The 26,752-nt window shown below is 46.0% G+C and overlaps 1 protein-coding gene across 11 annotated transcripts; it reads right to left on the bottom strand.

Annotated features, from left to right (window-relative positions):
• Nucleotides 1–1,082: 1,082 nt before the first annotated feature.
• LYG2 (lysozyme g2) lies at nt 1,083–26,476 on the bottom strand. Of its 11 annotated transcripts, none has more exons than XM_084753279.1 (7): nt 13,644–13,717; nt 13,131–13,203; nt 6,647–6,787; nt 5,188–5,384; nt 4,106–4,244; nt 2,903–3,030; nt 1,083–2,314 (listed from the first exon to the last, which is right to left on the bottom strand). In XM_084753279.1, exons 1-6 carry the CDS (start codon nt 13,710–13,712, stop codon nt 2,912–2,914), a joined length of 738 nt encoding a protein of 245 aa, XP_084609405.1. In that variant the 5' UTR covers nt 13,713–13,717; the 3' UTR covers nt 1,083–2,314; nt 2,903–2,911. The 11 variants fall into 11 exon arrangements, with proteins under 11 accessions (XP_084609405.1, XP_084609406.1, XP_084609407.1 ...); XM_084753280.1 differs by having other exon boundaries at nt 2,907–3,030; XM_084753281.1 differs by having other exon boundaries at nt 2,912–3,030.
• Nucleotides 26,477–26,752: the final 276 nt, after the last annotated feature.

The following is a 26,752-nucleotide window of genomic DNA, read 5'->3' as shown; positions in this document are numbered from 1 at the left end:
TGGAACTGATGGAAAGTCGCCTCTCTGAGACCAGCACTGGAGGCAGGTAAAGCAGGCACGTGTAAGCGTGTAAAGCAGGCACACGCATGCAGAGCCATCTCCAGGTCACAGGCTGCTGGCCAGAGCAAACCACAGGCCTCGCCCCTCTCAAGGAAGAGAGAAGTTACATGTGTGGCTTGGAGGGGGAGCAGCTCCTCACAGTGCTCCAGCTGAAACAACTCCATCCTGTGGTGTACACCAAGGCAGGGCTCTCTGGGTGACAAACTCTTCAGACTGGGTTCCTCTGCTTTACTGGTGGCAGACGTTGTAAACACCAGGTCCTTGGTCCTGACTTCCTGTCTCTCAAGATTACTTCCCTTAGGTTTATGTGCTTTGGCCTGCGTTTGTCTGGCCTCTGGTGACCATCTGACCATTTTCTCATAAAAGTCAGATATAAGACACTGGTCACCAAATGAAGAACTTTACCCTTAAAATAGCATTGGCAATTAGTAAGACAGGAAGTAAGTGATCTTAGGCACTAAATCTTCATATTCCGTTTGGTGGTTTCCTTGTATGGAAAACATTGTTAGTTGATAAAGATAATTATACTAAGTGCAGTAATTACAAAGAAACACAAGGGGTATAGTTTTCACATGATCCTGTATGATAGGGCATGCCTATAATCCCAGCACTGTGAGATTGAGGCAAAAGACTTAGGAGTCTGAGGCCAGCCTGGGCTACATAGCAAGACAATTTTTAAAAAATACACTTATTCAGATGGTGTATAAGAGAAAACACAAAGCTTTATCAGTTCAGTGTTTCCACATTTCCCGACCTCCCTCAGTTGGGAAGGAATGGAGGGAAGGGAGGGGCTGGGACGTGATGTCACTTCCAGGGTGTGCCCTCCATGGCTAGACCCTCCATCTCTTAAAGGCCAAGTTGGGACCAAGTATTTAATGTTTTGGGGGCCACTCCAGCTCCAAGCAGTCCTACTCACCTCAATTTGGAGAAAACGTTAAAAGTGAAAAGTAAACTTTACAATCAGAAACCTGACCCATAATCAGTATGTCTAAAAGGAACACAGGCAACAAATATAAAGAAAATTGAGATGGCTGAAGACAAGGAAATTTAATGGTACATGTTTTGGATTAACATCTCAGGTTAGGCAGTGCTCTCAGTAAATTCCTGGGTGGGAGGAGGATGGAGACTCAGATGGTTCGGCTGTGTCTAATTAGCCACTCTAATAGATTCTGCAGAAGACTGGCCCAGGGACCAGGGCTCATGACAGGCAGGTGTATTCTTTCCAGATTATCAGTAACATGGTCCTCAGTCAGAGATGGAAGCAGGAAGCACTGAAACAGCGTTCCGTGCTGTGTGAATCGAACATGCCAGGGCCTCCTGTGCCCCTTAGCCTCTCGGGATTCTCACTTGGTCTTCCTGTTATACCTGTAGCTTCTCACTCTTGGGAGTTTACACAAGAGTGTATATTTGTACTGTTTTACCAGACCAGACTAGCAAGAAACTACACCCTCTCCCTACAGGAGGGCACCTCAACAGCTGACCATCAGAGGGGCAGAGGCTCCACTCCTGCGCCGGCGTAGTGGGCAGTTGTACAGTGAGTGCTTGGCACAGTTGCTCACTGCTTTCCTGCAAGGTTGAGTCCCCTTGTCACCTAGGGTAGCTGGCTTGGTGACACCTATTATTCACTCACTCCTTACCACTGTACCACTTTATAACAGTGACCACCCCACCCCCACCCCATACATCCACATTTTTGTCACAGGTCTGGTTCTGAGGAAAACAAACCAAGAGATCTTTATGTGTGGCCTCCTATAGGACACCTCTCTGTGACGGTCAGAACAATAAGCCTGGGAAACAGATTCAGGGAGTAAGCCAGTGAACTATTTCCTATTTTGCAAGCACTTGAAGGTTATCCAGGCTACACCTTAGCTATCTTTGCAATTGTGACATCAAAGGGGCTGGCGTTGGACGAAATTAGTGCTTCCACGGTGAAAGCCAGAAGAGATCATCCCGGAGCAGCGTGGCCATCTGAAGAACATCTCAGATGAACACACGCGGGGACCAGAACAGTGACTCAAAAGCTGGTAGAGCTTGGGCCCTGTCAAGTCCTAGGTGATGATTACACAGCAGGCATGGTGGCCCACAGCTACAATTCCAGAATTTGGGAAGCGGAGGCAGGAGGATTTCAATGAGTTTGAGGACAGCTTGGGCTACAGAGTGAGGCCTTGTCCCACTGCTGATCGTGGCCCCTTCTTCAGGTGAGGTTGAGTGGTCACTGGGCAGAGAACGGGTCGCCTGGATCTTTCCAAAGTGGCTAAAGGAAGGATGGTAAAACTTTGGCTCAGAAGCTGAAAGCGTCACAGTCCAGCACGTTACCAGGCAACCAAACCAGCACTGTCTCCTAGAGAACTGTGTCCTCCCCAATCTACTGCCCCATGGTGGATCGGAGACGGACGCATCTCATGAGCAGAACCCTAGCACCTGGGCTGGATACTGGGAAAGGGACAAAGGCTTCTCATTAGTAATTCTGGTAGACGGGGTAGAGGTGATCATTAAAATCATGGGCTAGAAGACACACATGCCACGTGCCATGATATTCACACTGACCGCAAAGAAATTATGTGTATGTATGTTTCCTAGGAACCACATGTGAAGTTCTGGCTCTTTCTTTTCCTTGTGATAAAGATGGAACCTGGGGGCCTTGCACATGCTGAGCAAGAGCTCAACCACCTCAGCTACGTCCCCGCCCCTCTTCTTTCTCTCCTTTTTCTTACATTTCTACTTTTATTAAAGACTTTGGAGATGAGCTTTCTTTCATAATTATAACCATTTCTTTCTTGTATTGAGTGTATTGAGCTACTATTGAACTTTGGGAGAGGGACGAGCTGAGAACCTCACTCACTCACTCCACCTAGAAGCCGTGTCTTTTGTAGAATTTAGCTCGGGCAATAACATCATCGGCTAAGTCAGCTTCTATGTCTGCAGGAGTGACAACAGCATCCGTTCCCGACTTAAAAGCAGTCAGGCCACCTGAAATGAAACACACAGGTTAGATGCCAACACTAGCTGCTAGCAAAAGTAAGAGGTGAGCGCACAGGACGTCACCTCGCCATCAGCCTTCAGGCAAGGATGTCACCTCGCCATGAGCCTTCAGGCAAATAGTCCAGAGGAGTGAGGTTTCTGTTCTCCCTTTACATAGCCCAGATCTGGCAGAACTAATACAAGATCGATTGTAGCATTTTCTCATTTATTCAACAGTTCACTCATGGGTTCATCTGTTCATCCAACATGTTTTTAAAGCACCCCTTATGTGCCAGAAACGGTTCCTCACTGAGTACAAAGTTCCCAAGATCCCTCATGACTTCTCGCGAGGGCTTGTGTACATGCATGCACTGTCTGCCCCTAGAAGCTTATCTTCAGTCATTATATATTTAAAAGTTTGTGCTTTATGCTGATGTTGTCATTCCTGCCTTTGAAGAGATGGGAATAGAAAACTCTTTGAGTTCTGACTCTTAAAGAATGGGAAGAGAGTGCATGTGAATATAGAGGAATCCTGATCCTATAAGAGGCAGACTGCGGAACTGATGTGATTGGATGGATAGAAAGAGAAAGGTTTTCTGCCTGCGATGGCTGGCTACGTGAGTGTCTCTGAAGACAAAACAAACAAAAACATGGTGGTGGGGCAAGTTCCATCTGAGAGCTGCCTAACTTGAGGGGCTCTGAGTTTTCACTTCGACTTCTCAAGTTATTTGAGGCTCTGAAATTTCTCACAGCAAAAGTTTATTCACACATTTTGGAAAAAAATGGTGTTTAGCTCAGGAGAAAAAAATATGAGACTGTAAACACTGTTTATAACCATTGTGTTGATGCTTAAGGTGTCATTCAATGGCTTGATAGTTAATCAGAGGCACAATTTAAAAAACAACCCCTTCCAGGAGGGTAAAGGATGCAAAGTTGTGTGGCTCACAGGAAGCTAACGCATCCTTTAGCTGGGCTCCCTCCTAGCCAGCCCAGTGGGGGATGTTCCCAGGGGGCCTGGGGCACAGTGGCTCTTAATAGTTTCAGTCACCGCTCCTTTAAATAAGGTGCTAGGCAAGGGGCTTACCTTTGAGGTGCTGGACTGCATTCCATGTGGGGAATTTCCTCTGGATTGCCTTAAGTTTTTCTGCTAGAATCCCGGCAGACTGTAGAAGGTGTTCTTTGCTGTCCCAGGAACCAATAGGATGATACAACTTTTTATCAAGCTAGAAAATTCAAACAATCACATCAGTATCTGGGCAAGGCAGCATACTTTCTGCTATCCCTAGGTGTCCTCCCCTTCCCTGCTGTAGTAGAGTTCACAAACTGGCTTTGGCATCTTTCTTTTGATCCACAAAAGTCTATATTCTAATGCCTTGTCCTTCATAGACAAGAGAGACAGAGACAGCCTGGTGTGGGAGAAGCTCACTAGGTGCATTCTCATATGGCAAAGGAGGAAGGGGGAAGGGAGGAGAAGGAAAAATAATTGGTTTCCAACCTCTAGACAGTCTCCATGAAAACAGTTATATGCAGGCAATTCAAATATAATATTGTTTCTAGCCAGGCTTGGTGACACATAAACCCAGCACGGGGGAGGCAGAGGCAGCAGGCACAAGCTCCAGGCCAGCATGGAAAACAAAGCAAGTGTCTGGTTGGCCAGAGTTACAGAGTGAGATGCTGCCTCCAAACAAACAAATAAGAGGCCTGGAAACAGGTATCTAAGTTGTTAGGCTCCGCTCCGTCCAGTTGATCCAAATGAACAGAGATGGACGAAGCAGGGCTTATTTGTGGCATTTCGATTTGTGTTTGTGAATTTTACTACTTTGGGAGCCCCAAGAGGACAATGATTATTACTGTCGTTTTATAAAAGTCAATGAGAACCTTCATAAAAATTTCCTGGTCGAAGTATAGTTCATGTTGTTTATGTTAGATACAGGTATAGTTGAGATGGTGTAGTTACGATACACAGGAAACATTTTAAAGTAGTTCCCCCATGGCTGCCTTGAATGAAACACCACAGATGCATCGCTGTCACAGCAAAGTGTGCTGCCTACTACATAGGTATGCCCAGTCACTCGGGTGTTCGTTTCTGGAATGGAGTTTGAGTCTGGGCCGAGCTTCTGCGAGGAGATATGATGTTAGGTTGATGGAAAGTCTCAGGCACCCTACCTGCATCAAGCCAAATCTCTGCCCCTTATGGTCCCAGCCATTTTGCAGGACGACTCCACCGTGGCTTTCCCTGGAGATGATGGCTGCGATGACAGCTGGGTCAATGCAGTGCCTCTGTCCTACTTCTTTGATGAGGACCCGGTAAGGCTTTATGGCTTTCAAGTCCATCTCGGCAAACATTTCCGAACCGTGAACCCCTGTATCCAATGAAAAGAAGCTGTTTCCTCCACTGCGGAAGACGTCTACTGGGAAAGTCTACAAAATCAGCCTCAGCTTCTGACCACGCCCACAGCATATGACCATGCCCACAGTGTATGACCACACCCCTTGCCCAGAACACTCCTTCTAATAGCCTTGGGACCTCTCTAACCGCAGAAACCCAGCAGGTGCACCAACCCTGCAGGAGCCGCTGTGGCTATTTCTCCCCCCTCCTTCCTGCACTGATGTGCGTTGGGAGGGCCAGGAGTCTGTTTTAACCTGGCTCTGCAACCAGCTAGCTCTATGCGGGAAGGTGAGATGACTTTGTTGAGCATCTGGTCTGTGTACTGAGAACAGGGGCTTACATGCGACCTCGCTTGAGGAAGAAGAGAAGCATCCAGAGCAAGAAGCTCTGCTTAGAATGGTCATGCACCATGAGCTGGACACAACAAAACCCAAACTGAACCTCTTATTTATGGAATGGTTTCGCTGTGTTAGACATGGTTTGGAAAGAATCAGGAGAAAAGAGAAAAAAAGAAAAGCGGTCTGTAAGGTTGGCTAGGACTTCTTTCTTTCTTTCTTTTGGGAGGGGTTGTTTGTTTGTTTGTTTGTTTGTTTTTCAAGACAGAGTTTCTCTCTGTAGCCTTGGCTGTCCTGAACTCGCATTGCAGGCCACGCCGGCCTCGACACCTGCCTCTGCCTCCCGAGTGCTGAGATTAAAGGCGTGCGCCACCACCGCCCGGCTTTTTCTTTCTTTCTTAACTTTCTATTTTATGGAGACGGGGTCTCACCGTGTAGTCCTGGTTGACTTAGAACTCAAAATATAGAGCAGTGGTTCTCAGCCTTCCTAAATGCGGCAAGCCTTTAATACAGTTCCTCGTGTTGTGGTGACCCTCGCCCCCCAACCATAAACCTATTTTCATTGCTACTTCGTAACTATAATTTTTGCTACTGTTGTGAATACTAACAAATACCTGATATGTGACCCCTGTGAAAGATTTGTTTGACACTCCCACCCCAAATAGGTCACAAGCGACAGGTTGAGAACCACTGGTATACACCTCAGATCCATTTTCCTCTGACTGGGGAGAGTTAGGATCAAAGTGTGCGCTACCACACCCAGCCTATTTTGAACTTTTAATTTTGATTCATAATTGTTATTGTAATGTTGGTACCCTTTCAGAATGTATTACCTCCTAAAAAAACCTCTGCAGATGGCAGTGGTGATGGGGGACAGGACTCCGCTCTAGTTTGTACCTACCACAGTACATCAGACTGTTTATGTCACAGGGGGCCCCGAAAGTCTCCATGGTCATGATGTCTCCGTAGCAGCCATGGTACAGGCGATGAGGCAGGTGAGGGTTTACCGGGTGGGTGAAAGGGTATGAGCCCCCGGAAGTGCCTGGAAGGCAGAATGAGTACTTATGTAAAGCCTGCCAGAAACTATTGCTTGACCTGGACACACATACACACACACACACACACACACACACACACACACACACACACACACACACGGAAGCTGTGCAACAGTATAGAGATCATAACTTATCCTGCTCAACTCCTTTCCCTACCAAGAATTCATCCAACAAAGCAACAGTGGCCCTTTCCCATTTGATTGCAAACTTCTTTTTTTTTTTTTTTAAATAATGTATTTAATTTTATTTCATGTGCATTGGTGAGGGATGTCAGATTTCTTTGGACTGGAATTACAGACATTTGTGAGCTGCCATGTGGGTGCTGGGAATTGAACCCAGGTCCTTTGAAAGAGCAGACAGTGCTCTTAACCACTGAGCCATCTCTCCAGCCCGCAAATTTCATCTGAAATTTTGTTTTAACTTCTGGACTTTATTTCAGAGGAGCATGGAAATGTGTGTGGAAATCGGTGTGTGTGTGTGTGTGTGTGTGTGTGTGTGTGTACGTGTATTGCAGTCCTCATCAGAATGCAAGTGGCTGCAGGATTTTTCTCCCAGTCCTGGGATCAAACCCAGGCCTCCCACGTGTGAAGCGTGTTCTCCAGCTCCGAGCCGTGTCCTGCCCACCACAGACATAGTGAAAGTCTTAAAGCAACTTCTAATATAAACATTTCTGGCGCTGTCCACAGTTAAGCGGAACCTTTGCCTTGTTTAGAAAAACAAGAGGGCACTGTGAGTGCTTCTGTGACTCTCAGTTGTGTCATGTTGGTATAGGCTAAGGTTCTGAATCCATTTGATGACATTAGGAGTAAACGGTTTAAGTTAGCATAACAACTTATGTCAAATATGTCTATTTTCTACTGTGCAATTGTAACGTACTTAGTTCTGTTTTGGATCCCACTACTAAAAGGAAGATGACATTATTTCTATATTGCTGTGATGCTTTCTTAAGATTGTTTCAAGGCTCATTATATTGTATTTTTAGTGATTTTTAATTATCTTTATTTTTAAGATTATAATATAGTTGTGTCATTCCCCCTTTCCTTCCTCCAAACAAACAATGTTTTTAAAGATAATTGTATTGTCTCAATCATGCTAATAACTTTTTAGAGGTAAGAACTGGGAGCCAGGCATTGGTGGCTCGCGCCTTTAATCCCAGGAGGCAAAGACAAGCAGATCTCTGTGAGTTCAAGGTCAGCCTGGTCCACAGTGAATATAACAGTAGAAAGACTTTACTTTTCTAGAATCAGGCATATAACAAACAAAACTCTTATTTCTACTATTTATTTTATTAGGAAACCAAAGAAATTCTATTTGATTTGGCTTTCTTTCTTTCTTTCTTTCTTTCTTTTTCTGAGATAAGGTTTCTCTGCTTATCTGTTCTGGAACTCTCTGTAGACCAAGCTGGCCTAGAACTCACAAAGATCCACCTGCCTCGGCCTCCCAACTGCTGGGATTAAAGGTGTGTGCCACCACTGCCTGGCTTCAAATCAATTCCAAGGATTACATTTTTAAAGTATTTTAAAGTAAAATTCTGCAAAATATATGTATGGATTTAGCAAGATTGTGTGTGTGTGTGTGTGTGTGTGTGTATACATACATACATACATACATACATACATACATACATACAACAACAGCAAAGGAGAAGATGTCTTGAATTTGAGGAGGAGTGGGGGAGGACACAAGAGGATTTGGAGGAGAGGGTAGAAATGGTGTAAACACAATGCGTGAAATTCTCAAAAAATTAAAAACTGTTTTAAAAGAGGACGAAATAGGAAGGACGTGGGTGTGGATCTGGGCAGACTATGAGTGTATTACCCACACATATAAAATTCTAAAATAATGTAGTAAAACCATTACTTAAAAAGCAACGAAAACACAAACGTAACCCACCCACTCTCTCGCATTCACGAATAGAGTTGCGAATGGACCCGAGTTAGGCAGCAAAAGCACCGTGTGAATAGGGCCGCTGAGAGAGATCACCTGCGTGATGAAAGCAGAAGCCGTCGTGCGCTGTGAGGAAAACGGGTTCCTACGTGGTGCGCAGAGCAGAGCTAGCACACAGTCACCTTCTGTCGGCCTTTACTGGCCTATCTTGTGCCTACAGTGCGTGTGGTAAACATCAATGGCCTTGCCAGACTTTGGTTCCTGCATCAGGGAATTCAACCAGCCCAAACGGAATATCTCATGCCTGCACAACCACGTAAGGCTGACTTTTCGCATCATTCCTTAAGAAATAGGAACTATTTACACAGTGTGCAGAAGATGACTTAAAATACAAGCGCTGTGTAGGGTCTGTGCAGATCATGTTCCCTTTTATTTGGGTAAAGGGTGGAGCACCCTCAGATTTTGGTATTCACAGGAGTCATAAAGCCAACACCCCGTTTCTCAGGAACAACTGTACATCTGACTGAAGGAATAATGGATTCCCCTAACACAGGAGCATCTAATATTTGAGGTACCTGGTTTGGGGATGAAACTACAGAACAAAGAATTCCATGCAGAAGCTGGTCCTCTGCCTGCTTGCTTCTCTGCCACCAAGACAGTGCCATTGCTTGCCTGGTACTTCATAACCCTCCTGGCTGAATCTCCGTGCTCTACTGTTTAGAGTCTATTCTCCACCAGAGTGACCCTGGGGACATAGATGGCACGTATCGGTCTTCTTTCTTAACCTTCCTGGCTTTCTGTCATCACTCAGAGAGATGGCCAAGTCTATGTCTTAGTTAGTTAGTTTTGGTTTTTCGACATAGGGTTTCTCTGTGTAGCCTTGGCTGTCCTGGAACTCTCTTTGTAGACAAGGCTGGCCTCGAACTCACAGAGATCCGGCTGCCTTTGCCTCCCGAGGGCTCAAACTAAGTCTTGCACGTATGGCCAAGTACTCATTGCTTCATTCCCCTCTACTTTGCTTCATCTGACCCGTAGCTCCTCCCCAGCCTTCCCTCCCCTCATTCTTAATCACTCCCTGTCCTCATTCTCAAGCACACAGGCAGGCTTCTCCCACAATCCTTTGCACAAGGGGTTCTGTTTGGAGTGCAACTCCTCCAGTGTCTACGCTTCTGCACAGCTTTCAGATATGTTCAAACATCAAGTGATCAGTAAGACACATAAACAGAATGCATAGAGAAAAATGAATACATCGTTAAACATGAACGAGGCTCAAACACACTAAAAAGAACAGATGTGTCGGCACATTTCTTTTGTTTGTTTGTTTGTTTGTTTTTCAAGACAGGGTTTCTCTGTGTAGCCTTGACTGTCCTAGACTCACTTTGTAGACCAGGCTGGCCTCGAACTCACAGAAATTTGCCTGCTTCTGCCTCCCAGGTGCTGGGATTAAAGACATGTGCTGCCACCACCCAGCTGTGAAATGTTTTGTTTGGTGTTTTGTTTTACTTTCTGTGTGTGGATGTGTTGCTTCCCTGTATGTCTGTGCACCAAGAAGAGGGCATTGGATCCCTGGAACTGGTGTTAGAAACAGTTGTGAGCCACCACGAGATGCTGGGAATCAGATCTGGGGCCTCTTAAAGAGCAACTAGTGCTCCTAACTGCTGAGCCGTCTCTCCAGCCCCAGGCAAGAGGGTTTGATGTGTTGGGTTTGCTCTAGAACACACACACAAACACACACACACACACACACACACACACACACACACACACACACACACAGAACAAAGCAAGGTAGGAGGGAGGGTTTGATAAGCGTGGCAAAGGTCTAATGCCGTTAAAGCTGGTTATGGCTTTGTGAAAGGTGACTATACAATTCTCTGTTTTGTAGGGTTGAAATTTTCTACAGCCGAAAGAATTTTTAGACCTGGTAATGTAGTTCAGTTCATAGAGGGCTTGCCTAACTTGCCCGAAGCCCTGGGTTTATCACCAGCAAGCTGTACACTGGGAATGGTAGCCCATACCTGTGACCCAAACACTCAGTAGGTGCAAGTGGGGATGGGGGAGCAAGGGTTCAAGGTCGTCCTTGGCTACATAGTGTGCTCAAAGCCTTGGCTTCATGCATCACTATTGGCTACACAAAGGAACCCTGTCTCAAGAAACTATATATATATATAGTGTATGTATGCATGTATATATATATATATATATAGTGTGTGTGTGTACACATTTATAGTTTATATTAATAGATATTAAATTTTTTTCAAAAGTTACTTTAGCAAAGGGAGTGGAGGTTATTGCAGGAACAGAATGCTTGTTCAACATGAAGGAAGGTTTGCTCCTCAGCACAAAAACTATTGCTCTGTCATAGAGCCTTTTATTCACCTGTATTAAAAAGAATCACCCTCACACTTCATTCCTCAGCCCCCATTACCTACATTACTATAACTATATTGACAGAATCATCCCCAGTCATCACAGTAACCTGGGATACTTATAAAACATGCTTGCCCCTGGGCTCCTCATACCAGGTCTACTGAGTCAGAAATTTTAGCCCAAAGGCCAAAGAGCCTGCACTTTAGCAGCATTCCCAGCTGACTTTTATGCCTGTTTGAGAGCCATTGCTTTCAGGGACCACGGGCTCTCTACTGCTTGTGCTAACATCGTCGGCACACAGCTCTGTTAAGACCTGGGCATCCTCCACCTGTGCACAGATAGTACAGCGGCTCATAATTAGCGTGGTGGCTAGGCAGCTCTGCTCCCAACTGGCAATTAGAAATGAGCAAACATTTAAAAACACGTTCTCTGCTTTTGACCACAAGGAGCTGCAAATTATTGTTCTTGGGGTGGGCTCCCACTTCCGAGTTTTGAAGTGAAGATTTTGGAAGTACTTTCTCTTCAGTTTATTATGACAACTGGACACTGCTTACAAAGGGTCTACATTTTTCTTAGGCTACTGTTTCTATGTTTTCTTTTCTTATTTTTTTCATCTATGTATCTTTTCTTTCTTTCTTTCTTTCTTTCTTTCTTTCTTTCTTTCTTTCTTTTCTTTTTTTTGAAAAATGTCACCCTGTAGCCCAGCCTAGCCTGGAATTCACTATGAAGCCAGGCTAACTTCAAACTGTGGCAGTTCTGCAACAGCCTCCTGAGTGCTGAGATTACAGGTGTGAGCCCTACCCCAGGCTCATCGCTTCTTGTTCACTGTCCCTTACTGTCCCACTAACCTTCTATAGGTCCAGAGTTCAGTTCCCAGCGGCCACACAGTGGTTCACCACCATCTGCTATTGCAGGGTTAGGGTAGCCAATGGCCTCTCCTGCCCTACAGGCACACACAAGGTGCATAGACATACATACACAGGCAGGCAGAACACCAGACACATAAGAGAAAATAATTGCTAAAAAAAAAAATTAAAAGAATCTTTTTTTTTCTGGCCTCACTGGCCAGCTCACTCTATCCCGAGTACCACCACAGTGCTCTTACCAAGTCATTCCTTCTATCCAGCGGGCTCTCCCTTCCTCATGTGAAATCACCATACACCAATCATTTCATGACCTTCCCCAAAGCTCTTCAGTTTTGAACTTCCTGACTGGATGTGAATTTTTCCTTCTAAACTCCCACACTGATGGATTTTCCCCCTCTACATATACTCATTGAATACTTTTTTTTCTTTTGGTTTTTCAAGATTTTTTTTTAATAGCCCTGGCTGTCCTAGACTCACTATGTAGACTAGGCTGGCCTCGAACTCACAGAGATCCATCTGCTGGGACTAAAGGTGTGTGCCACCATGCCTGGCTCCCACTTAATAATTCTTATTTACCCACTGCCTGGCATCAAGTTTTCTCTTCATGAGCCTTGACTCTTGCACTGTTCCATATCCCTCTTTACAACAAACCTAGCCAAACAGGTGCACTGTCAGAAAGTACATAGGTTAATTAGAATTTAATTGTTTTAAATCCCCACTAATATCCCCTTTGTGTGCTTAGCAAGCAGAAGGCTCTCTTAAAAATAAGAAGCAGTTGGGCCAGTCAGTGGTGGCACACACCTTTAGTTCCGCCACTCAGGAGGCACAGATCTCTGAGTTAGAGGCCAGCCTGGTCTAGAAAGTGAGTCCAGGACAGCCAGGGCTACACAGAGAAACCCTGTCTCAAAAAACCAAACCAAAATAAAAAAGGTGGAGAATGGTGGTAGAAGAAGACATTTGATGTCACTTCTTACCTCTCCCTGTGTGTATGTGCCTGCATGCATGTGTGCGCATGCACGAACTCACACTCACCTACCTGTACACACATACACGCACACACACAAAGAAAATAAGTAAGTAATTGGTTAATAAGCAAGCAGGCCAGGAGAGCCTACTCTTTAGTTGTGTGTAATCTCTGTCCTTTCTCACTGTGCTCGAAAACAGACACTCTGAGAAAAAGGGGAAAAACCAATCAGCTACTTACCAATGAGGGCTAGAAGGCCGCAGAACACTGCCAAGGGCACCATGGTGATGACGCTCATCCGTTGAGACCTGTCCTGGTTTGAAACAGAAACATTAGTTTTGAAACCTGAAAGTTTTCAAACAGGAAGTTCTTGTTGTTTAAAGAATAAATCGAGGGCCAGGCATGGTGGCACATGCCTTTAATCCCAGCACTTGGAAGGCAGAGGCAGGTGGATCGCTGTGAGTTCAAGGCCAACCTGGTCTACAAAGCAAGTCCAGGACAACCACGGATAACACAAAGAGACCTTGTCTCGAAGAAGAAAGAAAGAAAGAAAAAAGCCAAAGGGGGAAAAAAAAGAATAAATTGAAAAGCTTGGAACCATTTCCAAGTCAGCGTCTATGTCCCAGCTTGGCGACAGCATCCCTGCAACCCGCGCGCGCGCGCACACACACAAACACACACACACACACACACACACACACACACACACACACACACACACTCCTACAGAATCATATCTTATACACACCTTACCCCACATACACTTAGCAGAGGGCTGGTGCATCCTGTCTTTTCCCAAATGGCTTCTTCCCCTGGCTTCATTTCCAAAGCACCCTCTGTGTTTTACAGGATGGAAGGAAGGAAGCTAGCACTTACCTCCCTTGCAATCTCTTGGGGGGAAGTCTCCCGCCGGGGAAGAAGCCTTTAGCAGCAGCAGCCTGTAGATTAAGATTTCACACACTGATGGCCTTTACTAGAGCATGTCCTACAGCGCAGGCACAGCAGTTGGAGACTCCATCAGGCAGTGGCTTGCTGTGCCTCTGGCTTTGTTCAACTGTGCCGATCTCACTGTGGCTCCACCACCAAGAAGGAAGCTTTTAAATGCCCGCACCTAGACTCGCCTGCCTCGTCTACTTTTGCCCTGTACCCGTGATTGGCAGAGGAACTTTATATATGATTTAAAGGCCTCTCTTTAAATCATTGACCTCATTAGACCTGATTATAGTAGTCCTTTGAATTTAGGTGGCTCCTTTTAATAAAAGGACTTCAAAGTATTTATTGGCCATGATGGATTATTGAATCTAATGACCTCCCAGGCTATGCTGTAGGCATCTATGTGGTGGATCACTTCTGGAAACACTAAAATGGTATTAAGCACACGTATTGTAAAGTTGAGAATAAGATGCTGATAGTTAGCTAGAAAGGAGAAATAAACAAGAAATGCTAGCTCATTTCAGGATGGATAATTCACCTAAAATGCTGATTTCCATGTTCCTGTACCATAGGACTCCCACACAAAGATGTCACACAGTCTTATGCCAGCATGTCACTTGACTGGGTCCTGGCTCCAGATTCACCTCAAACAGGGAAGCTACCCGCTGTAGAAGAGAAATACAAAGTCGGGGAATAGCGATCTGAGTGCTCCTTGCACTCACTGCTTTCTATGTATGCACATGCATGTGTGTGTAGAGGCCATGGGTCAATACCCCACTGCTTTCTATGTGTGCACATGTGTGTGAGGGGGCCATGGGTCAGTGCCTCACTGCTGTCTATGTGTGCACATGTATGTGTGTGTAGAGGCCATGGGTGAATACCCCACTGCTCTCTATGTGTGCCCATGCATGTGTGTGTAGACGCCATGTGTCAGTACCTCACTGCTCTCTATGTGTGCACATGCATGTGTGTGTAGAGGCCATGGGCCAATATCAGTGATTTCCCTTTTTCACCCTTACTTTGATTTCCGAGATGGGGGCTCTCGCTGAGCCTGAAGATCACTAATTAGGCAAGAATAGCTGGCCAGGGCACTCTTGTCTCTGCCTCCCAAACATTAGGAACACAAATGCATGCCGCAGTGCCCAGATCTTACCTGTGTGCTGGGAATCTGAATTCGGGACCTCTTCTTTGCATGCTCAGCTTTGCTGACTGAGCCCTCTCTAGCTCTGTCATTTCTCCAACTTTCCAAGGAAGTAGGAGAAAAAGGGTTTTCTGGGGGGTAAATATATCTTCAAGGAGATGGTATCTTTTTCCTCACACTTCTAAGAGGTTAAAACACACAAGGAAAATGGAAGAACAGTTTTATACTAGGCAGAGCATGTTTCCCAGAGTGGAGGAAGAAGTCCATCCTGGATCCCTCCCTGTATCAGAGATGTTTTCAAGACCACACACAAGTCTTCCATCCACCAGGAGGCGGATGACAAGGGCACTGAGCTAAATGACATTCCAGCTTCCTAGGGAAATGGCAGGGCCTAGGAGAAGTTGCCTCCATGGAACTGGTCTCTGTATCTCAGGACACCCACTTCTGTCCTGTGCAAACAGGAACATTCAGGAAGGTGAGGCTGGAATGCTCTGAGCTGAGGGGTGAGCCCTGATCTCTGCATTGGGTCTCAGGGAAATGACTCACAGAGTCAACACTGTGGTCAGGGCTGCTCATTAATAAGGAGTTTTGCACAGGACCAGCTGCCCTGAGGCAGCCTTTAGAAGCACAGAGGTTATTACCGGCAACCACGCCAACAATACCACCTTGCAGGTCACACTGAGGCATAGTGGTAGCGGACTGCCCAAGTGCTGTCCAGGGCCGAGCTGGGCAACTGACATGAGCCTTTCAGGACAAACGCAATGAGAAAGGTCAGGAAAGACGTGAGGAGAGAAAGAATTTAAAGGTGAAACCAGGGGGAAGCTCATGCTCTGCCTAGATGCTCCTGAAAGCTTCCAGCATTCAGAGAATACTGTTGAACATGTAGCACACCCAGTTTCTCTATCTACCTCTGGAAGTGACGCTGTGCATCCTTCCAACACGAGGACCACCCTGTCCATACCCTTGGCAACTTCAACTATTGTTTTCAAATGTGAATCATTCTGCTTGGTTCAAATTGAGGGAGGGGACTTATTTGACAGTCTTTAAATGCCAGACTCCTTTGTACTTATGGTATTCCAACTTCCAGCAGCCCTGTGGGTAGGTCTTATTATTTCAGAGATAAGGAAACCAGGACTCACAAAAAGTAATTGGCTTATCAAAGATGGTGCAGTAACTGTGGGCAGAGTCAGGATTGTAACTCAGGTCCACGAAACTCGGTAATAATGTTTTCCCCAAACAGCTGAGGAATCACTCTCCAAACTAACCACCCTGCAGCAGCTGTTACAGCAGCTCCAAAGCCATCTGCACACAGCCTTACCTGTGCTCCGAATAAACAACAGCAGCCACAGAGGGCCACACCGGCACCTCTGTGGATTGCGCAACAGCAGCCACAGAGAGCCACACCAGCACCTCTGTGGATTGTGTAACAGCAGCTACAGAGAGCCACACCGGCACGTCTGTGGATGGTGTGTGAGTTCTAAGGCACAGATTAATTTGAAGGACCAAATCCATCCATGTCGCTCTGTTTTCTCCGTAAGGATTCAGTTAGTATATGCTGAGCTTGAGCAGTAGGCTCAGCAGAATGCCCACAAAGGCATGATAAGGGTGGCGGTACTCGTTGATTTCAATGCCTACACCCTGCTGACCCAGAGGATGGCAGACTTCTAACACATGAGAATCCTAACAGTAGCTTGACACTGAAAAAGAAATGACTCTCCTTCACTTTCCGAGGACGGCAAGAGTGACTGACGACTCCCAGAAGGGTCTCGAGGTCTCGGCACCTTGCACAATCTCCACTAGTGGGGATTTCCCAAATAGAAATGGAAACCGCATAAGCAGCATCCTTGCTATGCAAACAGAACTGCCCGTGCCCAAGACTCTTGAGTACAGCAATCTCTGGTAGCCTCTGATGAGCTCTCATCATTTTACTCTTCTGTGTCTGGAGCGAAAAGGCTGGACAAGAGCAGATATGCTATGAGCAAAACGCTGCGTGTCAAGCCCTCTCTACCTGCCCAAGGATGCACAAAGGAGGGTTGTGTAGCAGAGCGGCTCGGATAGAGACTAGGTTTGTGATTCAGTTTTTGTCATTGTTCACCCTAACCACAGTGGCAGTTAAGTCACCATGTGCTTGGGGATGACTTTCGAAGTGAATTTTCTTCCCTATCTTGCAATGAATCAATAGCAGAACTCTTTTATAATGTGGAGGCCCAGGATTTACATTAAAGACCCCACTTTCACCCATTTTCATATAGAGATGGGTGGTATAAATCAGTGGTTCTCAGCCTATAAGTCAAGACCCCTTTGGGGGGTCCAACAGCCCTTTCCCAGCGGTCCAAATCAGATATTTACATTCGATTCATAATAGTAGCAAAAGTACAACTAGGAAGTAGTGATGAAATCAATTTTACGGTTGGGGGTTGCCACATGAGGACTGTACTAAAGGGCCACAGCGTTGGGAAGCTGAGAGCCACGGGGACAGAGAATGGTGCTGTTTGACGGCCTGGCTGTTGGTCTCTCTTAGATTTCCTGCCCAGCTGTCCAGGTCATGGCGGACAGACAGACTGCCTCTGGAACTGTTTAACCTTGCATGTGTCGAGACTTGCCTGGGAGTTTAACACAAAAATGGGAATGCTAGCAAATACATTGCGTTGAAAGTCAAGATAGTTTTCATTAGAACTGTCAGTCCTGGTAGCTACCGTTGATAGTTGGAAGCCAGGTAGTGGAGGGGGCACAGCTCGGGGCGGGGGTCATGATGCCACCAAGGATCCATTGCTGCGGTGCTCAGCTAAAAGTCAACTACATCTGGAAATTGTACAGAATGTCTACCTTTTCTTCTTGTGCCATTCTGACTTCCTGTTTTCTCCGAGGTTAGTGTCGCATGGCACCATATCACTGACAGGCGATAAAGACTTGAAGTGATGTCATTTCAAGGCACAACTGAGACATTTAACCAGGATATGCAGTGCCTTGTGCTCCTGAGAATGAAGACAGCACACATCCTTGCAAAGCCCATTATTTTCACAAGAAAATGCAAACATTTGAAAAATCCATACCTTTATAATGGGGAAGAGGGTGAAACTTGCATGAATGTTTAAGACAAAAAGTAGCATCATATCCAAAAGCATCTCTTTCAGCTTTGTCTCAAGGCTTGCTTTACTCCTAGTGGCCCCGAGTGGCCCTTATAAGCCTGTACATTGCCCCTTGGGCTGTGGCCAGACGCCCCACAACATGTCCAACAATATCATCTGATCTTAGCTAAAGTAGGTTCCGGCCTATGGAGTGCTTGGATGAGACAAAATTAAGAAGCACAGCCATTCCCCGCTAGTGTGGTCATGGGTCTTAAAGGAGAACCTACAGCCACCACCTAACTAAACCAACATGGTCTCTACTCTCTAAATTTTTGTCTCAGCCCTCTCCAAGGAAATGTCCTTTGTAACATTCAAAGGCAGTCAGTGCAGAAAACCACAGCCAATCAGTGCAGAGCTGTGGAGCCCAGTCCCAGTGGGCACATCTGCAAAACACTCCCACACCCAAGGCTCAGGGAACATTGTGGAAGAATGGGTGGAAAGACTGTGGGAGCCGGAGGATGAGGGCGTTTACTGTGAGATGATGTCTCCTAGTAATGGCAGCAGCTATGCCCATAAAGTCTCACCGAGATGACTCATGCATAAACACAAGGATGTGCTAAAATGGGTTGGAGAAAGACTGTGAGGCCCCAGCCTACACAAAGAGCAGACGGCAGCGAAGGCATGCTGAGTGTAGGGAAAATACACCAACAAGTAACACTATTCAGACTGAGCAGGTGACATTTAGGATTATATATGTATATACATATAGGCATGTGACAAAGTATTAAAAAAAGGTCATGAACTTGGAAGGGGGGATGTATGAGAGGCTTGTTTGTTTGTTTTGTTTTGTTTTGTTTTGTTTTTGAGACAGGGTTTCTCTGTGTAGCCTTGGCTGTCCTAGACTCCCTTTGTAGACCAGGTCAGCCTCCAACTCACAGAGATCCACCTGCTTCTGCCACACAAGTGCTGGGATTAAAGGTATGCGCCACCACGCCTGGCGTATGAGAGGGTTTATACAGTTGGCTCTGCACCCCATAAGCATGTGGTGGCACATGCTTATAACTCTGACATCTAAGAAGGAAAGGCTGGAAGATCAGAAACATAACAACATCTTTGGTCACAAAGGAAGTCTGGGGCCAGGTTGGATACATTAGACCCTGTTTCAGAGACAAACGCATCAAATACATGAGCACGTTCCAAATGGAGTCGCAATTTGCTCCCAAAGAGGCATACTGAGAAAGCTGCCTTTGTGTCCTGAGCTAAGCTAGGCTGGTCCTCCTCAGGCTTGCCAAGGAGTCCAGCATCCCAAGGCCCCATGATCCACTGTCTTTCATCAACATTGCCGTTGGTGCCATCTTGTTGCCTGCGAGTACCATCCACAGACCTCCGTTCTCAAAGGGAACAGCCAAAGACGATGGCCGTGCTCCCTGAACCTTCCTGAGCCTTAATTTTCTTCCTCTGCTAAACGCGGATGATAATGATGCCTCGCAACTTTGTTTTGGAGATAAAAAAATAAATTATACACATGGGAACATGTTATAAACCGCGGTGCCTCCTACTCAAGCTGCTCATTATCCTGATGAGCTGTTCTCAGGCTCAGCTTCTTGTTGATTTATTCATTTGCTTGTTGACTTAGCCACCGGCTCAGGAAAAAAAATTAAGGGTTTGTTTATAGGGCAGGAAGTGGGAGGCAAAGTCTTCCTTTAGAGTCAAAGGGAATGGAGCAGGACAAACTGCTGGGACTCTGCAGCTCTCCTCGTGAGACCGGAGGAAGGGCAGGAGCAGAGATGGCCGCACATGTAACTAGCCCAAGGCACCTGTTGCAGGCACCTGTTGCTCAGCTCAGGCACGTGCTGACGGCCGTAAGCTGTCCGAAACATATAACAAAAGGCACTTTGGTGTCCGAGGCTGGAGGCAATGCAGAAAGGGAGCTCTTTCATGAAGATCTTCCTAGAAACCTCCATCCAAGCCCTGAGATTGCAGGACTTAGACATCTGGTTGCTTTTGAAACATGGATTGACTTAGGTAAAGCTTTACACGAAAGGTGAGTTGCTGTATTGCCTAGAAAAGCAAGTTCACACAGTGGCTTGTGTATCCATCAAATGCTGAACCAACATTTCAGAAAGGAAAGTATACAAAGGTCCAAAAAATCTTGTGGGAAACGTGGTGTGTATGTGTATGTGTGACACACATACACACACACACACAGACACAGCACACACACACACACACACACACACACAATAACAATTTAGTTATCTCACATATTGATAACAATGTAAAGAACCCTCAGTGGCTCTGGGAGTGAGCCTCCGAGTGCTGCTACAGCATTCCGGGAGGGAAGATCAATCGTCCCTGGATAGAACTGAAGAAGAAATTGTTCAAGTTGAGCAGGTGCTGAGGGTGCTGAGCAGGTGTCGGCGATGGAAGTGCCTGGTGGTCGGGCTGTGATAGACGAAGGGCTGACTACCAGGCACCAAGTCAAGAAGTGGGCACCCAGTGCACGTGCCAACATCTCTCTATCTGGGAAGAAGTGCAGGAAACTCCTGTAGCAGATCGGCCTTGTCCAGAAAGAAAAAGCAGTCACGGAAGTGGAAGCCCCTCCAAGTCAACCAGGACTAGTGAGCACAGCCCAAGTGGCACAAAAGATGATACAGGCTCCCCAGGATGCAGATACAGAGGATCTTGGAGATGAGAGCTAAAAGTTCCTACCTCTTCTACCGGAAGGTTCTCAGCAGCAGCCAGGAGGACTTAGAGGATGTTAGAGAAAATATCGTATTTCATTATCCCAGACACCTCTTCTATAATGGCTTTCTGACCTTCCCCGGAGGTATGTATTAGGAGGATATAGAGAAAGACTGGAGAGGGCCCCCTCTAGCAGTTAACCCGTTTTGCAATAAAGCTCTAATGAAATATATATATATATTTCACTATTGAAATATATAAGGGTTTGGCTTCTTGGAGAACTGCTTAGCTGTTTCTTATAAAGGTAAAATTTCCAATGCCAAACACAGATTTCTCCTTAAAGAGGAAGGGAGAGGGGGAGGAGAGAGACAGAGAGACAGCGGGACAGAGATATTACTCTGAACCAAATATAAGCGACCATGACCCAGGAACACAGATTCTGAGTCCCCTGAATAGCATGTCACACTGTAGAGTGATTACATGTCTTCTGTCGTTACAGAACAAAAGATGATCCTAAGTCAGTGGATTTCTGAAATGCATTCTTGGGGCAGGCTGGCAGGCACGGAAGGAGACTGCTATTGGTCCCACACACTATGGCATTCTCAGCTTCAGGCTTGGTGGAAGCTAGGGGCCAGAGCCTGTCCGGTGACTGAAAGGGTGCTAGGACAGATGTAGATGGTAGGCAGGAATGGCTACTTAGGAACTAAATACAGCTCAAGCTAATGTTGGCTCTGGACGTCCCAGCATCCCACAATTACACATTCTAATCGGTCCATCTGCTCGTGGAGTCTTTAACACCGACGCAGGCTTGGCTATACTCCCCAGAGCTGCGGTGGACAGGTCTCCCCGCCGGTAAACGTCCACAGCGCTCACTTCAAAAGGTGAACCAAATATGAGTGCCCATGGATTGAGAACAGAGATTCAGGTTGCCCTTAGTAACATATTCTACCATGGAGGGGTGAAGGGTGGGAGAGTTAGGGTGAGGGGGTTGGGTGGGGGGTGACCCAGGAAAGGAGATTCTGGAGGACACTTGAAGTGGAGGACAATTTCTTCCTAAGCCAACTTCTCCATGAGCTGAAACAGCACATGACAGCTCACCCATGCGCACATATGAACAACTGTGTGATAAACACAGCCTTGCAGAATGCTTGGCATTAAGCATGACTTTTTCTTGGGAATTTCACACCTATAGGTCAGGAATTCCACTCTTACTACTTATCCAAGGGGACTAAAAAGAAAGGTCTCCAAAGAGGTTAACAGCTTTACTCTTAACAACCCCAAACTGGAAACAACACCAACTCAAAACAAAACAAAACAAAACAAAACAAAACCTACCAGTGGAAGAATGATTTACCAATTCCAGCATAGATTTTAAAAATAGAATGAGGGGCCTGGAAAGATGGTTGGTGTTTGCTGTGTCAGCATAGAGCCTCAAGTTAGATCTCTGGCGCACATGTTGACTTGGGGTTTTTTTTTTTATTTCTTTCTTTTTTTCTTTCTTTCTTTCTTTTTTTTTCTTTTCTTTTTTTTAAGATTTAATTTATTTATTATTAAGCATACAGTGCTCTGCCTGCATATACACCTGCAGGCCAGAAGAGGGCATCAGATCACATTATAGATGGTTGTGAGCCACCATATGGTTGCTAGGAATTAAACTCAGAACCTCTGGAAGAGCAGTCAGTGCCTTTAATCTCTGAGCCATCTCTCCAGCCTCTTTTTGGTTTTTCGAGGCAGGGTTTCTCTGAGTAATCAATCGCCTTGGCGGTCCTGGACTTACTTTGTAGACCAGGCTGACCTCAAATTTACAGCAATCCGCCTGCCTCTGCCTTCCTAGTGCTGGGATTAAAGGACATGTGAGGTTTTGTTTTGTTTTGTTTTGTTTTGTTTTGTTTTGTTTTGTTTTTGTTGTTAAGCGGGCATGTCACATACGCCTATAACCCCAGCATTGGAGCTGTGGGAGTGAGATCCTAGCAGCTTGCTCCCAGCCAGTCTGTCTGAAATGATGAGAGACTCTGTTCAGTGAGAGACCCTGTCTCAAGGAAAGGAGATAATGATAGAGGAAGGCATCCAAGATCCTCCATGAGTGTGAACACAGGCATACACACCGGAACACATACACTACACTACATTACACACACACACACACACACACACACACACACACACACACACACACACGGGGGTGGGGGGTGGGGGGAGGGAATGTATAGTCAGTAGTCAGGCATGATGTCTCACTTTAATCCCAGCACTTGGAAGGCAGGTGGATCCTTGTGAATTCAAGGCCAACCTGGTCTACAAAGTGAGTCCAGGACAACCAAGGCTACACAGAGGGAAAAAAAATCAAATATAACATTTAAAAACAAGCCAGGGGGAAACACCATTTATTATATGGTGGGTCAAATACTCCTAAACCATTGAACATGTCTAGGAATAGGCCTGTCTGAAGGGACTCTGGCTAGGAATGGAGAAGGAGGGATGGAGATTGTCCGAGAGATGTGCCACAACTGTCACTTACATATTTAATGGAGAGGAAATTGTAGCAGGCCGCTTCATCGTGGCGTATGCTGGGACTGACTTGGACAGGGTCAATGGCAGTAGAAGATGCTGATGGCAGAAGAAGGGTTCCTGGATAAACCAGGGTTGAGGGAGTGGGTTCAAACGTAAAGATGGAGACTGGCCTCAGAGAGGAAAAAGAATTTCTCTTCCATTGTAATAAAAATGAAGGGAAAGGCCAGGCGTGGTGGTGCACGCCTTTAGTCCCAGCACTTGGGAGGCAGAGGCAGGAGGATTGCTGTGAGTTCAAGGCCGGCCTGGTCTACAAAGAGAGTGCAGGACAGCCAAGGCTACACAGAGAGACCGTGTCTCGAAAAACAAACAAACAAACAAACAAAAAGAATGGAATTAATGGATGAAAATGGAGAGACCATCTTTCTTTCACAGTTCTTAGCTGTGATGTAAGAGATCATTCACTCTGAGAAAGAAAACCATGTGCAATGGAGGTGCAGATAAAGTAGGAAAGCTGTTTTGGTTGATCTAGAGAGATGCCCGGTAAGAGAACCAAATGGACGATGGGGGCGGGGTGGGGGTGGGGCCACACAGGTCCACAGTTCCTGGAGTAACGTGGGGGGGGGGGCGCCTCCATAAGCCACTTGGAGGCATCCTAGTGCCAGGCAACCTGACTCAGTTGACTCAGCAACCTGAATATATGGTGAGAGAAAGGAGAAAGCTGGATGGATCCAAGGCTGAGGAAAGCAGGAAGAATGTTCAGGAGGTTTAGTGCAAAGACATAGACCAGCAAGCTGAAAGGCTGCCAAGAAAATGGTAGGAGGAGTCAGGGGTGGAAACTGGTAGGCAGCGAAGGGAAGGAAATAGGGGCCAGTGGGCAGGCTTTTTAGTTTAAGGTTCTGGAAGGAGAGCCTCGTCTGCCTTTCTTTTGTCAAGCTCCTGCTTCCTTTCTGGTCCCTGAAGTCTTGTTACTTAGGCCACACGGAACTCTCTCTTTCTGGATGCAAAATTAAGGATGAGAGGAATAAAGTGTGCACAGTGCTTGGGCTGGCCCACGTCCCGGGGGACAATGAAGCAGTGTTCAAGCGTGGCCCTGGGCTGTCTGTGCAAAGCTCTGTGGCTTTCCTTCCATCAGGACTGTGCTCCTCCCAGGTGCAGAGGAAGCAAGGGTTAGAGCCCCCAGCTAGAGGCTTTTTAATAAATAATAAGTTTCCTTGTTTAACAACAGAAAACTGTTCATGATGTGTTGTTCAACTCTTTGCATAAGGAGGTTATTAAGTAGTTCTAGATGTTTTAAGTGTTAAGTATACGTATATGCAGACACACAGGAAGTCAAATGGAATCTTCTGCCATACCAGATATCATAAAATTGTTTTCTGTGGCTAAAAAGAAAACCAGAAATGTCTTTCCACATCTCCACCAAGGTTTTCTTTCATAGGCATAAACTGGAGATTGTCTTGTTTTACTGACTGAGATGGGATATCTTTTTTTTTTTTAAGACTTATTTTGTTAGTGTTTTGTTGGCGTGTATGTATGCTTGTGTGGCACATGTGTGTGCCAGATGCACCGGGAGGCCAGTGGAGGGCTTTGGGTCCCCTGGGCCTGGACTTACAGATGGTTGCAAACTGCCACGTGGATGCTGGGAACCCAAACACAGTCCTGTTGGAGAGAAGTTAACTGATCTTAACCCCCTTTCCCCCCCAACCCCAGGCATCTCTTCAGCCCCAGGGCATCTCTTCTTATTGCCTGTGAGTTTCTCCTCTGAACTCCCTGCTGAACTCTTTTGATTCCTTTACATTGTTATCACTGGCTTTTTTTTTCTAATTTTGAAAATAATATTCTCTATAAATGTTTCACTCTTGTTTGTGGGGTTGGGCATGTGAGCCACAGCGCAGAGTGGAGGTCAGAGGTCAGCTCTGTGGAATTGATTCTCTCCTTCCTCCTCACCTGGATTTCAGAGATGAAATTTTGGCCTCCAGATTTGCATAGTCAGGTGGCAAGCTCCTTTACACACCAAGCCATCTTGCCATCCTAAAAAGTAATATACTTTTTTTTCTTAATATACTAAAGTCCCCATGCTAGAAAAGACAGATGAATATGGAAGAAGGTTGGGAACAGGAGGAAAAAAAGATAAAAAGAAGAAATTGTGTAGCAAGAGATAAAGCATTAAAACACAGTAATTCTCCAGAATCCTGCAAAAACTTAATGTAGCTCTCAGATAATTGCTTTAAGATAATTTAGAACTTTAATAAATCCCGCTTGGTCTGTAAAGTTTGGCCAAGTCTGACCCCCACCAACCTGGCTTCCCTGGGTCCAAAGGGCATCTCCCAGAATTCTACCCCCTTCTGTGGCGGGGAAAGTGGAATGGTAAATCACAACGGTTCCTACTTCTCAGAGTTAGCTTTGGGGTCAGAAGCTGGACTCTCAGTTTAATGGAGTTTAAACTAGAGGAAAAATAGCTTTAAATTCTCCTTCATGATCCTGTGTCCCTTCACCTCCCATCCTGCTTTGTCACCTATCATTCTGTCCCCTTTCTGGACTGTAGGCTACACCCAGCTTTCCACAATTCATGTCCAAATCTGCTTTAATCTAAGCATTTTCTAAATATCACACAAAGCTTAAAACTAAAATCCACCATTTCTTCCTCAAGTCTGATAAAGCTGTCCTGGGTGTTTGACAATGAAAGCCTGACAGACTGAGCCAATGATGAGAAGAGCAAAAGTGACAGCCAATATTTAGCCCTTTCCCTCCTGGGATAGGCAGAGCTCAGGGAGCAACAGGACCCTCTATAAAAAGGCTCTCCCTACAAAGATGGACAACTGTCTGTCTTCCTCATTAGAGAGGCCATGGAGACAGCAGGGTTTGGACTGTAACAAGTTCCTTTACATTCTTCAATGAGTAAGGGTGTGTGTGTGTGTGTGTGTGTGTGTGTGTGCACGCGCGTGCACATATGTGTCATGTCTCCTGTGCTTCCAAGGAAACCTACATGGTCATCAGAATTCTGGGCCATTACAGCTGGTAGAACAACTGGAAGAGAAGAAAAATAAATGTGCAAAGGAGCCCTCCATGAGTCCCTAAGACTGTCTCTGAAGGGGTTAGTCTTCCTGACCTCGTTTAGTTCCAGTCACCTGAGGAGCCGAGGAGCCGAGGAGCCGAGGAGCCGAGGAGCCGAGGAGCCGAGGAGCCGAGGAGCCGAGGAGCCGAGGAGCCGAGGAGCCGAGAAGCCGAGGAGCCGAGGGGCCTGAACTCTGCTCCTCCTTCTTTCTTCTCTTCTTCTTCTTCTTCTTCTTCTTCTTCTTCTTCTTCTTCTTCTTCTTCTTCTTCTTCTTCTTCTTCTTCTTCTTCTTCTTCTTCTTCTTCTTCTTCTTCTTCTTCTTCTTCTTCTTCTTCTTCTTCTTTTCCTCCTCCTGCTCTTCCTCCTCCTCCTTCTCTTCTTCTTCCTCTCAAGAGAGTCACAGCAGGAGAGGAGGACAGATCCAGGAGTGGCTGCCTCTGCTCCAGGAAGAAGACAGCAGGGAACTGGGCAGACA

Source organism: Acomys minous (assembly GCF_964271855.1).
Source record: "Acomys minous genome assembly, chromosome: 13".
Taxonomy (NCBI): Eukaryota; Metazoa; Chordata; class Mammalia; order Rodentia; family Muridae; genus Acomys; species Acomys minous.
Note: the sequence above shows the minus strand (reverse complement) of the source record. Positions and strands in the feature narration are given on the sequence as shown.

Excerpts from the sequence above, each read along its gene's own strand:
- LYG2 (XM_084753275.1), bottom strand. The coding sequence starts at position 13,712 with ATGAAGCCAGGGGAAGAAGCCATTTGGGAAAAGACAGGATGCACCAGC. Across the intron at positions 13,204-13,643 it reads CTCTGCTAAGTGTATGTGGG|GACAGGTCTCAACGGATGAG; the intron begins GTAAGGTGTGTA and ends GTTTCAAACCAG. Across the intron at positions 4,245-5,187 it reads AGAGATTTGGCTTGATGCAG|CTTGATAAAAAGTTGTATCA; the intron begins GTAGGGTGCCTG and ends TGAATTTTCTAG.